Here is a 17,514-nt window from a genome sequence, read left to right on the forward strand (position 1 = left end):
TGTCCACAGATGCTCTGTTGCCTGTGCAGATTCAAAAACAGCCCCTGGGTGACGGAAAGCTAAGAACATGTCTTTGTGTGACATCTAGTGGACAAAAGAGTATTGCATCAAATGAGATGCACTTAACATAATTTTTGGTCAGTCATACCATGCTGGACTTTGGTACAGGACCTGGCCCCCACTGGCTTACACTCACACTAAGCATTCATGCTTTGGCCCGTTTGGATGGGCCCTCACTTCTGTACTGCTGTATTACTGTAGTTTGCCTGACAAAGGGCCTAATCTACTAAATGTGCTTACCTCGTTTCAAAGAAAAACAAAAGAGTACCTCCTTCTTAAGACGATGAAACAAACATGGTGGAAAACGTCAGATTTTCTCCATTTTTGTCACAGAATTGGCCCACCGCCACTTACCTGCGAGGCCCCCCAGTGTGCAATTCTGACAGAAATGAAACCCGCAATTATTCTGTCATGTTTTTTTTTGTTTTGTTTTTTTGCAGACTAATGTTTGTGCTGCATAATGACAACAAACAATATTTTATGGTAGTGTCAAGTTGCCCTTTTCTGATACAATGAGAGATGGTTCAATGTAAAACAGCAGAAAGTGAATGAAAAGGAAAAAAAAAAACTAATACAAAATTCAGTAAACTGAAGAGAGAAAACTTAAATAAGAAGTGACAAAAAAAAGTTAAAAGAGAGGGGGAAAACATATGCAGCTGTAAAGTTTGCAGAAAAAGAAGCGACAAGCATAACAAGCAGTGTCAGTGGTAATGAGGTCGGGGGGGAGCAGAAAAGGGCCACTACACCGCATTGGGATGAAATGAGATACATTTGAGTCAGAAGAATGGATAGAACCACTTACTGAGGCTACAGTCTATCCTGATACAATCTGGCGGGAGAGAGAGCGAAATGGTGAGATTAAATCAAAAGAGCAAGAAAGAGAGAGAGAAGAGAAAGAGAGAGACATTTTACATCCTTCAAGGTACATTCTGCAGACAACCAACAATTGCTTTGGGGCCACCATCCGGGGACACACTCGAGTCAGGATCACCCTTTCACTTCATCAATCCTAGCATTCACCCTTTACACTCTCACATTCTTCTTCCCAAACACTGCAGAAGGCAAGATTGTGCAACAGGAGGAAGATACACTTAAACATTTTATTGGGATTCATGATTATTCAATAAAAAATAAGAACATGTAAAAAAAGATATACAAATAAACATAAATACTGTATACAAAACTGTCCCATGCTGCCATATTTTGCAGGATGAACAGAAAATACATTACAAAAATCTTGCTTTATCAAATCAAATAATGATATGTATCTATTCATAATATACTCCTAATAACCCATATTAACCTTGCATATTTATATCCGTTCCATTTAAACTATTATATACATACTATTGTTCTTGTAGTACTCATTGGGTTAAATATAGGACCTACAACATGTGTTTCCATCTCATAAGTCTCATGTGTATGACAGGTAAATTCCTTAAATCCTTGAATCCAAATCAAATCAACAATAGCATGCTAACACAAATAGGAGTGTCCAGACAGGTCTAACAGATGTTTTTTTTAGTTTTTCTTTATGTTTTGCATTTGTAGCTGTAAATGTAGAAATGCAGCTGCTGAATTGGCAGCTGGTTGCATCAACTCTGTGCCTTTTTATTGTCTTTTGTAACCTTTGTTTTCTTTGATGTTTCCCTCTTGTTTTCTTTTTTTACCTAATTTTTTGGCATAATTGTCCCATTGTGGGATGAATAAAGTCTATTTTGTCATATCCTATCATGTAGACTACAGTGGAGCCTCAATTTACAAAACCCTGATAAGAACTTTTCGATTTACGAACCACAGACCAAAAGAAACAGTACTTTGTTATACGAAAAATTTCCCAGTGTACGAACATTTCATCCACCCATTGTGTGCCTGCATAGCAGCCAATTTGTGCCAGGAAGCACAGCCATTGTGAGCGGGCTTTTCGATCTTCAGTGCTCAATCAATCAGTGGTCTACTTAGTCACTGTGCTAATTTCTACTTGGTGTGTTTTTTAAGTCTTTTTACAGCAATGTTCCTAGTTTTGCAAGCTCAATTTGAGTCCAAAGAAAGCAATGGACAAGAGATGCGTAGCTTTACAAATTCAGGAAATATCCACAGCATTGTCGACACTGCCCCTCCCCTCCACTGTCTCTTTTCTTCGACTACTCGGCAAGAAGATTAACCGACAAGGTAAAGTGAATTGTATTTTATATTTCCTAATCATTGTAGCGACCTGGCTGTTAAAATTATGGAGTTTTGTGATTCCAAATTGTGTGTGCACAACAGCGCTAGTGCCAGTGTGTGTGCTTGTTGGCAGAGCAGCTGAATAGGAAGAGCGACAGTTCAGCTAGTTGTTGTTTACTGACTTTGTTATTAAATAGAGAGCTGATCCATCACTGATTTGTTATGGTTGTTTGATATACAAACACTTTATGCACAAACTTTTACTAAAATATGGACTATTGTTGAGGTTGGATCCCATTATTCATGTCTACATTGTTTTTATGGAGACATTTGCTTTAATATACAAACCTTTCTTTCTAGGAACCCTGTTCTAGAACCAATTACGTTTGTAAATCGAGGTTCCACTGTATCCAAATAATTTTGTAGTTGTTGTATTCCTTTTTTTAAATTATTTTGTTAAATGTTTTACAGATTTATACCTTTTCCCTACACCTGCACGGTTTGTGTCATCCACCTATATGTGTCCATCTTTGCACAAAACGAGAGGGGCACTTGCCTCCTGCAGCACTTTTGGGAGCTCCAGAGAACAGACCAAACAGCGACAAAAAAGGGTGATCTGCACATCCCAGCTACCTCATGCCTGGTTCATGCAAACGCCCCCCCAAAAATTTCATACGAAAAAAAAATAAAAACAATTTCCAGTAATACGATATGCTAGTCTAACAACTAATGGCATTGCATGTGGCAGGGTGGCTGGGCTGTGGTCTCGAGGTGTCAACCACGACAGAATAGTGGACACAAACAGCCGGGGACCAGCGTCACACAAAGCTCTGATAAATGAACAGTACTTAAACTGTATGGGCCACTTTTGTCTGCCAAGTGAATTGTAACAAGCACAAAGGCCATGCTACATAAAAAATATATTCTGGAATCTTTATGTAGAATCAAGTAATGAAATAATTACATCACCGTCACTAATAAGTACATTTACTGTAAATGCTCCAATTATAGTCAAGGCATTTATTTACCTAAATAGCAAATATGATGAATTTAGGCAAAGTAATCATTTGTCAATCATTGTTATACAGTAAATTAAATATTTTCATAGCTAATACATAAAAAAAACTTGTTTACAACCTTCTAAATACATTTTCATTTTACATTATGAGAGCCATCTAGACATGAAATAACACTTTAGTCACCTGTACCCACCAACATAGTAATGCTGCCTGAGGCTGAGCCAATCAGTTCCCACAATACTGAACAGTGCACTGATTGGTTTGGTCTCCTCTAGTGGCCAATACTACTGTAGTAATGACATTTTTAGTTTATTTAGCCATTGTATGCTTTAAAAAAAAAATTAGATATCACCCCAAAAATAAGTGATGTGGTGAAGCCACAGTATTTGACGCGTGCTGTGGCAAGGGGCGACTGTTATTGGAAGCAGGTGATAATTGGAGAGAAGCTGGTATTACATTTTTAACAAGTTAATTACTCTAACTTTAAAAAATGTTTGGAGTGTAAAATAAAGTGAAAGGCAGTCATAGCTGTCTCTAACCCAGGTGGTCATTTATGAACAAGTACAATGCATCAACACAATGGTGTAATAGTGGTAAGGGGCAAACTGCTCAGGAAGTATTACCGGAGCTGATGAGTTCATTGTAGACAACGGCAACAATTTAAAATGCACTGTAAAGCTGCTGGTTGTTAACCACTCATTATACTTAAGTCACATATAGGAGCAAGAGGGGCTAAAAAGTGGACTTCTTGTAACCCTCTTGTCCAATTAGATTCAAAACCTTGGACTTAAAAGAACCCAAAAGTTCAAAACATTAGATTAAAAAATGCCAAAAACTACAGTAAAAATAATACTTCAATCACTGGAAATGTTAATGGACACAAAACCCCTCTTTTCTAGCTTCTAAAGCATTACCTCCTGCTCTGGTCTGGCTCTGCCAAACATTAAATATATCTAAAAATGTATCCCACACTTCTCTTTTGGAAAGTAAATCTGTTCAGCAGTTTTGGGCATCTACATCGACAACGGTGTGTCTGGGCAGGAAATATTTTCCAAAAACAAAAAAATAACAAAAATGTTTTTTTAAAACTTGGGATATCGCATTATTAAGGCCTTGGGTTAATTGAACTGAGTCATTATTGAGCCATTTACAGTAACTGTTGCATTATAGGCCACATGAACTATTCATATTTATAAACCTAGTGTGTGTGAGCCGGTCACCAAGGCTGTTTGATCCGAGGCCGCAGACCCACAGGCCATTGAAGGGATGAAAAGTTTTGTGGTTATGGAGAGGTGGCTGTGGATGGGTTAAAGAAAAGAAAAAAAATAAGAAAATAAGAAGAGAGAAAATAGGAAAGAGCCCCTTGATGTCTCTCTTATGGTGGTTGCTCTTCCTCAGCTCCTGGCAGGATGACGTTTTGGAGCATGCTAATATTGATGATGCACCATGGGAATCTCTCACATTAGCACACCCCAAAAAAGTTTGAAGAAAAGCAGAGAAGCACCACCTTGAGACTAACAACCAAAGGTAAAGATTAAAACGATAAAAAGAGAGGGCATATATCATGGAGACAGGGCAAATATATTACGTCTTTGACTGACATCTAGTGGTCAAAAGGGGGTATTTCTTACTCCAAGTAGTGTTTTAGTCCAAGTGTGTGTAATATTTTACTTTGTTCAAAACAGCAGTGCACATATTTGTATATCTCTGTATGTAAGTGTCTGGAAGTTACCTTTATAAGGCCCAATAAGTAGAGAAAGAGGGACACGGGTTGCAGATGGGGGGGGGAAAGGAAGTATGTGGAATGACGGCGGCCTACCGAGGTTGACGGTGAGCTTGACACGGCCCCCATCCAGCTCCAGTCGCAGCGTATCCGCCGACTCCTTGGAGGTGCTGGCCATTAGGAGGCCGTAGGCGCGCTGCGACATGAAGCGCAACGCCACGTCCTCTGCCTCTGTGTGCATGGTGACGGGCATGATGATCTTTAGGTACATGCTGCCGTCGTAGCTCAGCACCGTCGCCTCTGAGTCAGAGAGGAAATGTAAAGTTAGAAACATTTTTGGAATGAAAATTGTTCTTATTGCCATAATGAACTGGAGTAAAAATAAAAAACACATGTGATTATCTTTTTCCCAGCAGGCACGAGACATTAAAACAACGTTGAGAACTTGTTGAATTAGGTCCTGATGTTGAGCAACTCAAACCTAACGTTGAAACATGCTTTTTGACGTTTAATCAATGTTGGGTTTTGACGTTGATTTGACCACTGACATTTGTTCCTTTTCCAACACAAATACGTTGAAACAACATCCCTTTTGACTACGTTTATTCAATATCAGGTTGTGACGTTGATTTGACCATAGAAATTTGGTCATTTCCCAACCAACAATGTGGATCCAACGTTAGACATCAACGTTGTCTCAATTTACAAATACAACTATTTTGCAAGGTTTATTTCAAAGTCACTTTTAAAGGACATGTATGTATAATCAACATCGTATCAATATCTTGTGCCAGCTGTGTTGGATTTTATCTTGAACAAGATGAGGAAGAAGAGGAGGCGCAGGTTATGTGGTGTCCAAATTGCAGTGATGCTTCCAATTGAGGCTTTAGCTCGTTAGTCATTGGCAAGTGGCATTTGTAAAAATAAAATTAAACAAGACAGCATCGTTACAACAGTATATAATATGTTGTTGTAGAGATGGGCAAACGTGTGATGAGGCATTATGGTCACTATAACTGCTAAAAAAAACAAAAATGATAATGTAATGTCAGGTGTTTTAGATGGAGATTATATTATGTGGTAACTGTTACTGTGAATCACATACATTTCCATCACAATTACTCTGCCAAGACATCTTAATACACACGGGTCAAACTAATGGGCAAGTTCTGGCCTGCCACTTCAATTTACCGTATTTTCAGGACCATAGTGCGCACCGGATTATAAGGCGCACTGCCGATGAATGGTCTATTTTCGATCCGTTTTCATATAAAAGGCGCACCAGATTATAGGGTGCATTAAAGGAGTCATATTATTATTTTTTTTTTTCAAAATTGAAAACACTTCCTTGTGTTCTATATAACACGTAATGGTGGTTCTTTGGTCAAAATGTTGCATGGATTATGTTTTACAGATCATCTTCGAGCCGCTTTCTGACAGTCGCTTCCGGATGCGTCGTTTTGTGGGCGGTCTTATTTACGTGGCTCACTTTCGATTTTTGAGCACCATGTGTAATGTTCTATATTCTCAATGGAACATATAAAATGTTGTTTACTTGAGTGATATTGCCATCATACCTCTTACCACATATATTATGTTTGACTGCCATCTACTGGTCACACTTATCATTACACCATATACCAAATAAAATTGCTTCGAAACCAGAATTATTCCCTACATTAGGCATACCGGGTTATTAGAATTTTAAGTGCGCCTTGTAGTCCGGAAAATACGTTATTTGGCCCGCGACCACCTGGGAATAATATCCGTCAATAAAGTACCTTATGTTTTATTACTAAATGCATTAGTTATTTCCATTTGGACAGAAAATAAAATATATGTGGCACAGTGTGCAGGCGCAGATTATAGTGCGGCCGTGCCAGCAACTTGCGGGTTCAAGGTTAGATTCCAGCTTCCACCATCCTGCTCACGGCTGTTGTGTCCTCGGGAAAAACACTTTACCCTTACCCCTGATGTGTCGTGGTTAGTGCCCTGCACGGCACCTCCCGCCATCAGTGTGTGCATGTGACATATAATGCAAAGCACTTTGTATATCATTCCAGGTATAGTAAAGAGCTTTATAAATACAGACCATTTACGTACTGCATGAAATGACATACCTTTTAAATTGTAATATTATAGCCACAAGATGGCAGAAGAGCTTCACTGTAGTCACAGAATAATTTGCCTCATTTTCTTTCTATGCTGTTGTGCTTTAAATAGAGGCTCTATCACTCCTATACTACCTATACTGTTTGGGTTGAATGCAATGTACAGCGCCCACTAGTGGGTCCCAGCTCGTCTTACAAGACCCTCGATGAAAGGCACTTAAAATGCATAATGTCCTTGTCAAGAATGTTTTACTGGTGCTCCAAGCATAGGGAGGTCACCGGGCTTTTGTAAAGCATGAAAACAATTGTCAATAAAATTCAATAATAAGATTGCTTGAATCAAGTTTAGAATGTATAAGACTAACAGCACCCAACTACCAAATTAACTACACCAAAATATGAAATGGTTCGTTCCACTTGGATATAATCAAACCTAGCATGGAACACTCCACTCAACACAGACGTCATAACATCATCAAATCTCCCTTTTAAGCACTCACACACAGACAGCACTTTTGGAAGAAGGATTAGGTGATAGAATAATTGTAAATATATAATAAATCTATTTGTTGCAGCATAAGAAAATGTTATGTGTGCATTTCACTTTTGCATCTCATTGGGCAAAATCCTCAATTTAAGTCAGAAACAGAGGAGTCACTAGTTTTTTAAAGACGGGGAGACTTAACCCCCAGGAGATGCAGCAATAATAATAACATAATCAGAAGAATGATGATGTATTATTATGGGTCGTATTATCCACTGATGATAATCCTATTTGTATCAGCTAATCTCTCTGAAGTAAAGGAAAACTTGACTGATTATAAACACATTTAAGTGAATAATGACAGGTTACACGATTTAGATATAATTTGTTTGCAAAACCTAATTATTAGGAAGTGGTTTATCTAGACATGTTGTAGATACTGTATTTTAATCCCATCTTTAAAAAATCAATAACCTAATTAAGATGGTTTCAACCAAATCCATGCATTAACTAGTTATTTAGTGCAAGTTAACAAATCAAGTGTGTGGGGCAGGTTTAGAGTGGGATGCTGAGGGGGGCTTCAGGAGTCTTGTGTATGGGGCCCCGGAATTCGGTGCTCCACCCCTATGTGGTTGTATTAGCTCATAACAAAGATAACTACTGTATCTTATAATGGGACCATATCTGGGGTCCAAGGTCTGATTTGTTATGTTGTCCCTACAGCAACACCTTAAACCCACCTATCTCGCAGTTGGTGCCAAGATATCCAGTGCCGGTGCAATCGCATATGTAACGGTTCCAGCCCTCTTTGCACAGCCCACCATTGCCACAAGGGGCGCTGCTGCAGCGCTTCTGCAGCTCACGGGTGCAGAAGCTGCTGACGCCAAGGGCGCTTTGGATCTCGGCCAGGCGCCGCACATCTCGGCTCTTGCCGTCGATGAAGAGGTCACGGACGCAGCCCACGTAGCCATAGTTGAGCAACGCTGTCCACACCTCGGGCGGAAGAATGAGCTCCGTCTTGGACTCGGGCAGGCCGCCTAGGTACATGTCGCTGTCCAAGTCGAGGATCTCGCTGCCCTCTGGTGAGCTGAAGGGCATGCTGCGGCTGTTGACTGAGATGGAGCCTGAAAGAAGAAACAGCATTTTGGGGTCTATGCATAACAGCAGTTCGCAAATGATTGTGTGCACATGACAAAGGACAGGGATGAAAAAAAAAAATCAAGCATCTGTCTAATGTGTTGCTAACATGCTAAATGGAGGAGAAAGGAAGCAGAATGCAGCAGGTGAAACAAAGGCCCTCTCTCTCACTCTCTTTCTGTGATTAACAGCTCTGTCTTAATTTTCTATTAAAAGCCAATTACAGCAGAAGCAGCAGCAAGCTCGCATGCAGACAGACACAAACACTTTCTCATTTACAACAACACACCATTAGAAGGAAGATGGAGCATCCACCACGCTTGGCCATCATGCAATCTTTCATAAAGGCAGATGTTCCCATTTGTGACAATGCGAGACGGTCTTAGAGGGCATAAAAATAAACATAAATAGGAAAATAAGACTTCTTACCTTTCCTTCCTTCTCTCTGGAAGTCCACATGACACCATTCTCCGTCATTGACCTTTTTGTGGCTGGCTTTCAATTTTGTTTTACCGGAGCCCATATCAATCAGCAAGTACAAGAAGCCATCCAGAAGCTCCACGGCGAAGTAATCCGTCTTCAGCTCCCTCCCGGGCTTCTGCTCCTTGGGACTCTGAGGGCGCCCGTGGCTGAAGAGCAGGAGGCCGCTGGGCTCTGAGGTGCGGAAGTCGAAGGAGATGGATCCCGTTTTCTTAGTGTTCCACTTGGGAAGCGAAATGAAAGACTCGGGGGTCTCAAATGTGACCGGGTCCAGGGCGGCCACGTCCTCGCAGCGGAACACCAGGTCGCCGTTTAGGGAGATTTTAGGGTCACGTTCTATGGCCAGACGGGAGAGCTCCAGCTTGAAGTCGTTGTTTTTGTACACAACCTTGAGGGCAGAAAGATCGTAGGTGACTCGAGAACATGTTTCATTAACGTAAATGTTTGGTTTATAATTCATAAGGGACATTGTTCTATTAGTTTAATTATATTACAATAATGTTCACCTATTTCCTCACAATAATTAAATGGGTTATACTTGTATAGCGCTTTTGTACCTTCAAGGTACTCAAAGCGAGTTTGACACTATTTCCACATTCACCCATTCACACAAACATTCCCACACTGATGGCATGAGCTGCCATGCAAGGCCCTAACCACCATCAGGAGCAAGGGTGAAGTGTCTTGCTCAAGGACACAACGGATGTGAAGAAGTTTGTAGAAGGTGGGGATTGAACCAGGAACCCTCAGGTTGCTGGCACGGCCACTCTCCCAACTATGCCACTCCGTCCCCAATTCCATCCATCCATCCATTTCTACCGCTTGTCCCTTTTGGGGTCACGGGGGTGGCTGGAACCTAACCCAGCTGCATTCGGGCGGAACACCCTGGACAAGTCACCACCTCATCACAGGGCCAACACAGATAGACAGACAACATTCACACTCACATTCACACACTAGGGCCAATTTAGTGTTCCCAATCAACCTATCCCCAGGGGTCGAACCCAGGACCTTCTTATTGTGAGGCCCCAGCACTTACCCCTGTTTCACCGTGCTGCCTTGTATTGAAATTGTGTTGTCCAGAAATTAGTTGTTTTTTTCTCTCTAATTTAATCGACCAAACTAAATTCCAAAATTCAGGGACGGCAAAATAATACATGTAAATAAGCCAGTGGTGTACACAGTTTACTTTGTGTTACATGTTAATATTAATAACAAAGATTCATATTTAAATATATTTATTACTTTTATTTTTTTTTATGTTTTATGAAAATACATGCACCATAGCCAATTATGCAAATTACATGGTATTCCCACCACCACAAACAATTGGCAATCTAGCCGCAGACCAAATAGGGATTGTTACCATGCAACAGCACCACGAGTGAGGAATGTAGCCTCATACTGCCATAAATGTAAGGTAGGAGAGATTGTCACAAATGTGTATAATTCAATTGACATGCAACTCTGCATCTTTTATGGACAAAATTGAACCTCAAAACATTTAAAAAGGTAATTTTCTACAGATTTCCGCCATTTGCAGGTGTTCTGTAACCAGTTCCTATTAGATATTTAATCCGATCGCTTTCAAACTTTACCCAGACAGATTTGACATATGGAGGATGCTAAATTTCGAGTGGTTAGGTTTTCATTGTAGGACGTGGCCGAAGCATGGAGACCAAGATTATCCTTTTCCCTAGAATGTCACAACTTTACCGTAGAGCAGAGGTTCTTAAATTCAAACCTAATTACATAGCCTGCGAAAAAAATATAATAATCTATCGATTTTATGATTATTCACAATACAATTAACAATGGTTTTACACCAAAATACTGCAAATTGAATAACTGTACCACTTTTGTTTGTACGTTAAAATTATGGTGACTGAGCTGCCATATTTTGACTGTAAAATCCATGGCCATTTTTCACAGTGCATTACTGTACATTGAAAAGCAGTACTGCTGTTATTTTACCGCAACATTCTGGCGACTGAGCTGCTACTTTTTTACTGTAAAATCTACGTTCCCTGTTTTTACAGTGCTTAATGTAAAAAGAAAAATGGTACCACTGAGGATTTTACAGTAAATTTCAGGCGACTGAGCAGCCAGGTTTTTAAAGTGAATTCTATTGACTATTTGTTACAGTGTAGCCTTGCGGACATGCCATCCTCAATGACTGTGCAGCTTGAAAAAGGTCAGTATGTATATGTATTACATTTGGGCGTCACCCTTACCTGCCAAACCAAATGACATGACGGGCGAAATTTGGACCAGCGGGCCCCACTTTGGGCATCCCTGCTTTAGCATATCAGTATGTGGAATTAAATTATGGAATGGATTGAGCAAAGAAGTCAAACAATGTACAAATATGATCCAACTTAAGAGGCTTAAAACCTGCTTAGTGGCCTTGTGGTTAGGTCGTGAGTTCAAACCCCGGCCGAGTCATACCAAAGACTATAAAAATGGGACCCACAGCCTCCCTGCTTGTCACTAAGAATCAAGGGTTGGAATTGGGGGTTAAATCACCAAAATGTTTCGTGAGCGCGGCCACCGCTGCTGCTCACTGCTCCCTTCACCTGCCAGGGGGTGGAACAAGGGGATGAGTCAAATGCAGAGAGTAATTTCACCACACCTAGTGTGCGTGTGGCTATCAGTGGTACTTTAACTTTTAACTTTAATTGACCCCGCCTTCCGCCCGATTGTAGCTGAGATAGGCTCCAGCGCCCCCCGCGACCCCGAAGGGAATAAGCGGTAGAAAATGGATGGATGGATGGATGTTCAAACTACAACTCTTTACAAGGTAGAAGGAAGAAGAATTATGATAATGTCTTGAACTTATTGAAAATGAGATGTTATTCCTATCATAATGTGAATCATAATGAACTTAACTATTTATGAAGAGAACTGATGCAATAAGAATTCATTCATCCATCCATTTTTCTACCGCGTGTCCCTCTTGAGGTTCTGGGGGTGCTGGAGCCTATGCAAATGCCATTCATCCATCCATCCATCTTCTTCCACTTATCCGAGGTCGGGTCGCGGGGGCAGCAGCCTAAGCAGGGAAGCCCGGACTTTCCTCTTCCCAGCCACTTCGTCCAGCTCCTCCCAGGGCGATCCCGAGGCGTTCCCAGGCCAGCCGGGAGACATAGTCTTCCCAACGTGTCCTGGGTCTTTCCCGTGGCCTCCTACCGGTCGGACGTACCCTAAACACCTCCCTAGGGAGGCGTTCGGGTGGCATCCTGACCAGATGCCCGAACCACCTCATCTGGCTCCTCTCTATGTGGAGGAGCAGCAGCTTTACTTTGAGCTCCTCCTGGATGGCAGAGCTTCTCACCCTATCTCTAAGGGAGAGCCCCGCCACCCGGCGGAGGAAACTCATTTCGGCCGCTTGTACCCGTGATCTTGTCCTTTCGGTCATAACCCAAAGCTCATGACCATAGGTGAAGATGGGAACGTAGATCGACCGGTAAATTGAGAGATTTGCCTTCCGGCTCAGCTCCTTCTTCACCACAACGGATCGATACAGCGTCCGCATTACTGAAGATGCCGCACCGATCCGCCTGTAGATCTCACGATCCACTCTTCCCTCACTCGTGAACAAGACTCCTAGGTACTTGAACTCCTCCACTTGGGGCAGGGTCTCCTCCCCAACCTGGAGATGGCATTCCACCCTTTTCCTACCCTATACAAATGCATTTCGCAAATTGAGAACAGAAAGTGAACATATGTATTATTTTTTGTGGCAAAGCAGAACAGGGGTAGGATTAAATAAGATTTTCTTCTTCCTACTCCTTTTAGGAAATATTGTAAAGAAAAATGAAAATATGTAAAAAAAAATGTGATGTGTCATACTGAAACTTCAACCAACATTACTGTTATAATTAAACAAGTCACTTTTGCATAATAGGGGACAATTTCACCTACTTAAGTTATGTACGTGTTCTATTAGTTGAAGGGCATTTAAATTTTTGGACAAAACCAACTACATTCATGTTTTTTTTCATTTAAACTAACCAACAGAATCTTTTTTTTTAACTGTACTGTAGGTCATAGTGGAGGACATTGTTCCGGATGCTAAATGATTTGCTGAGAATGTCCTTCACGCTTTGGATGACTCAAACCCTGAGCAATCACTTGGCTTCTACAGTACATGTAGCTTTTACTGAAAGTATGGGTGCTCCACAATAAGACGATAAGCATGGAACAAGTGAAAGATGGATCAATTTTAGCAATTGTAAAAACTGTTGCTGTACAGAAGAAATAAACGTGAAGTGCATATACAAAAACAAGCTTGTGCGGCAGTGCAGACATACGAAAACATGGACGTTGCCTGCAGCCTTGCATACACAGCCTTTGATGAAATATGCCAGAGCATATTGTTCCGAAGTGTGTGTGTGTGTTTGTCTTTGCATCCATAATAGATTCAAAAGCTACAGGCAAACTAAATTATCCCTGCCTCTCGTTGTTTTTCGTATTTGTTGAACACCTTCCAGACAGCATTCAGGAGCGCCGGCTGTCCTCCAGGTAATGGTGCGCGGCGGCTTTTACGAGTTTGCATGTCTGTTTGTATGTGCGTTTTTTTCCCCTGAGCTGTGGCGCTCTTCGCGGTCCTTCACACAACAACACACACACACTGACAGGTAATGGGCTAAGAAATTCACTCGCTGCATTTGTTTTCTTCAGCTGCCGCAGCTCCACGGTTGAAAAGGCTGCTTTATTCTGTGCAAAGTGGATTTTTGACACATTATTGTTACTATTTATTTATAATTACTTTAACCTTTATTGCAGGGATATCATGTAACATGTCTTTCCAAAAATGTATACAATAGGCCCCTTTTCACCAAAAGTTCAGGAACATTTGGTTGCTGGAATGTCTAGTTCGTTGAACTAGAGGTTCCTGCAGAAGAGTGTGGTTTGTGTTTCCACCGCATTTCACAGTTCAGGGTAGTTTATACAAATCAGGCTGATGACGTATGGAGAAGTGGTTTACTATATTTATACACTGATACCATGTAAATGAACAAACATTAGGTCACAGTTCTTTTACTAAACAAAATATATATATATATATTTATATATATATATATATATATATATATATATATATATATATATATATATATATATATATATATATATATATATATATATATATATATATATATATATATATATATATATATCAGTGGCGTGCAGTCACTGCCCCGCCTCCCCTGCCATCATGGAAAGAAAAAAAATGTAAAAAGAAAAAAAAAATAATGAAATTGTTATATGTATCCTGTGATTATACTAAAGTTTTTTCCATTTAACTTCACCAGTTTTACATTATTTTTATTTTTATTTTCACATTTGCCGTTCAAATACTGAGAAGAGACGGTGCAGCCAGTTGAGGCACGTCACTGATTTGTGCCTCAACATGGATTGTGCACAATGACTCGGCTAACTGCTAAGCTGCTACGCAGTGAGACTGTATTGCTATATGAATTATATCAGCTAACTAAACTATGGCATAGTTTAGTTAGCTGAGGTATATAATGTACAGTGTATTTTGTGAAAAACTGTATGTGTGTAACGTATTTCTTGTGCTGAGCATTCATAAATCTGCTGCAAAAGACGTACTGGTTGAGGCTCGCAGTAATCCGGCCTCCTGGTGGTAGAGGGCGGTAGTGATCCCAGAGATCATTCCTCGGCCGCAGAAGAAAAAAAAAAAAAGAAAAAAAAGTTTGCAAGCGATTGTTTATTTTCTCTCGCCTGGACTTTTATTAAAAACATGGAGGATTACATATGTAAAATAAAACAGTTTTCTAAACTCGACTTTCAATCGAAGCAGGAGGTAATAATTAAAGGTAGACCAACGCTGGAGCTAAAAGGTTTGCTTTTGACTTCGGGACAGAAGACCCGTTCTTTTCAAACGGCGTGGTACACACGCAAAGGCTGGCTTTGTGGATGTCCAGCAAGAAAGGTAAGACCATAATAATGTTTTTTTAATTAAATGTGCTTTTTTGTGTGCTACAGTTGTGTAAAGAATGCTGGTATGAGCTTTTAAACATAACCCGTTAACTGCTGCCAATCACATGGTGAATAAGATACTATTTAGGGTTCATATGTTTGTAAATCTGACTGTGATGATGCAGTGCCTCACCAGACATTAACCTCACCGCACGCCACTGATATATATATGTATATATATATATATATATATATATATATATATATATATATATATATATATATATATATATATATATATATATATATATACATATACACAGTATATATCAGCTGTGACAAACATAGTAATATTCAGTTTTCGATACTAACTTTGAATACCACTGATGTTCTTAACTAATATCATTCCCTCTAGAATATTGCCATGCCGCGACCGCGGAAATTCACGCAAATTCACGTGAATTCAAGCAAATTCACGTGAATTCAAGCAAATTCAAGCAATCCAGATGAAATATGCAGGGTCTCACGTGGTCCAAACAGCGCAATTTCTCCACATATGTTGGCTAATCCGCGTAATTTTCGCCAATGAATTATGTCTGTAATATCTAATCAACATTTTTTTTAGTGTGTAGTCAAAGCAGGAACTGCAATGTGTAACAATACATCAACTATTTAATGTGGCACAATTGTCGTTGTCCTGCACATAGGAATAAGAACCAGCAACATTGGAGAAAGAAGCATTCGTCCCACCCAAAAAAATATACTGCGGAGGTATACACACGTTGCATGTTCTCCCCGTGACTGCGTGGGTTCCCTCCGGGTACTCCGGCTTCCTTCCACCTCCAAAGACATGCACCTGCGGATAGGTTGATTGGCAACACTAAAAAGTGGCCCTAGTGTGTGAATGTGAGTGTGGATGTTGTCTGTCTATCTGTGTTGGCCCTGCGATGAGGTGGCGACTTGTCCAGGGTGTACCCCGCCTTCCGCCCGAATGCAGCTGAGATAGGCTCCAGCACCCCCCGCGACCCCGAACGGGACAAGCGGTAGAAAATGGATGGATGGATGGTACACACACTTTTATTTTGAAAGCACGACACAGTGTCATGTGACTGACAGTCGTTTGGGAACTTTGCTATGAATTTTGCTTGTTTATAATGTCTTGCCGTTTGTTTAAGTTCATATTTAGAAACAGTGTCTTCTGAGTTAAGTCACCTTAATTCTGGCATGGTCACTCTTCCATTATTTAATTGCTAACTTGGTCAGTGTTCCCAAGTAATGTCAACGCAAGCTAAAATGTTTTGTCATCCCCTTCCAGATAGCAAAATGCCATTACTAAAAAAAGAGTTAAAGAGTAGCAGGACATATTCTGTTATTTTAAAAAGAGTAACATCAGTGTGAGTAACAGTTAGACTACAACACAAAACAACACCTAACTACATTCGACCATTTATCAATATGTATGACATTATATCAGATATTATGTGCAATTATGTCTTACAGTAGGACTGATAGTACATAAAGTAGTGAGGCAGTTGAAGTAATGAAAGGAAGGACTTTTACAGTAGGTTAGGTCATAAATGAGTGCAATATATTATTAGCCTGTTATCACTTTTTAAACAAACAATTCTATTTTAACATGAGAAGTGTCAAGTGGAGCTTCAAGGTGTTTAAATAAGAAAGGAGAACATCTGATGGCTGATACAAATGGTGATTCAGTACATTACTATATATAATGGTGTCTGTTGTAAATATATTAATGTCATGCAGGAACATCAAGGGCTTGAGGCAAGGGGTAAAGTGAATGAGATACAGGACCACACCGACAGGCAAAAGAGGGTCACATGACAGTGGATATTTTACAAAAGTTCATAAAAAAGTGGAAAATTGTATTGCTGATATAAATGTTAAAAGATGCTTTTTTTGTAAGTCAAACACTGATACTGTACATTAACATGTGTAATGCTGTCTGTTATGAACAGTGTTGGGACTAACGCGTTACTAAGTAACGCGTTAGTAACGCCGTTAGTTTCGGCGGTAACTAGTAATCTAACGCGTTATTTTTTTATATACAGTAACTCAGTTACCGTTACTGCATGATGCGTTACTGCGTTATTTTACGTTATTTTTATGTAGTATCGGCTAGAAACTGAAGATCTGAGCGTGTTTTATTGGAGTGCTCCGGTGGAAAAGAAGAGGCGTGCTTTCACCCACCCACAGAAAGCACGCCTCCCCGCAGGGGAGACGTTCCTCCAGAGCCGTACTTCGGGTCTAACAACCTTCACTTTACCCGGAAGAGGGTCTTTACAGCTGAGGGTGAATGACGAGCCCAGCGGTTTTTTGCAACTTTGTGACTTTATTGGACGCAGCCATCCAGCAAGCTAGAGC

At 40.4% G+C, this 17,514-nt stretch overlaps 1 protein-coding gene across 13 annotated transcripts in view; it reads right to left on the reverse strand.

Annotated features, from left to right (window-relative positions):
- LOC133661820 (neurexin-2-like) overlaps nucleotides 1-17,514 on the reverse strand; it is a 957,097-nt gene that overhangs the window by 446,575 nt on the left and 493,008 nt on the right. For 10 of the 13 annotated variants that reach the window (XM_062065342.1, XM_062065337.1, XM_062065335.1 and 7 more), the window contains 4 exons: nucleotides 9,130-9,568; nucleotides 8,304-8,687; nucleotides 5,065-5,268; nucleotides 863-889 (listed from right to left, as the gene is read on the reverse strand). In XM_062065342.1, coding sequence (XP_061921326.1) covers nucleotides 863-889; nucleotides 5,065-5,268; nucleotides 8,304-8,687; nucleotides 9,130-9,568 — 1,054 coding nt within the window. The remainder of the gene's footprint in view (nucleotides 1-862; nucleotides 890-5,064; nucleotides 5,269-8,303; nucleotides 8,688-9,129; nucleotides 9,569-17,514) is intronic. The other 3 variants (XM_062065341.1, XM_062065340.1, XM_062065334.1) reach the window with 1 other exon arrangement.

Source organism: Entelurus aequoreus, linkage group LG12, assembly GCF_033978785.1.
Source record: "Entelurus aequoreus isolate RoL-2023_Sb linkage group LG12, RoL_Eaeq_v1.1, whole genome shotgun sequence".
In the NCBI taxonomy this organism is placed as follows: Eukaryota; Metazoa; Chordata; class Actinopteri; order Syngnathiformes; family Syngnathidae; genus Entelurus; species Entelurus aequoreus.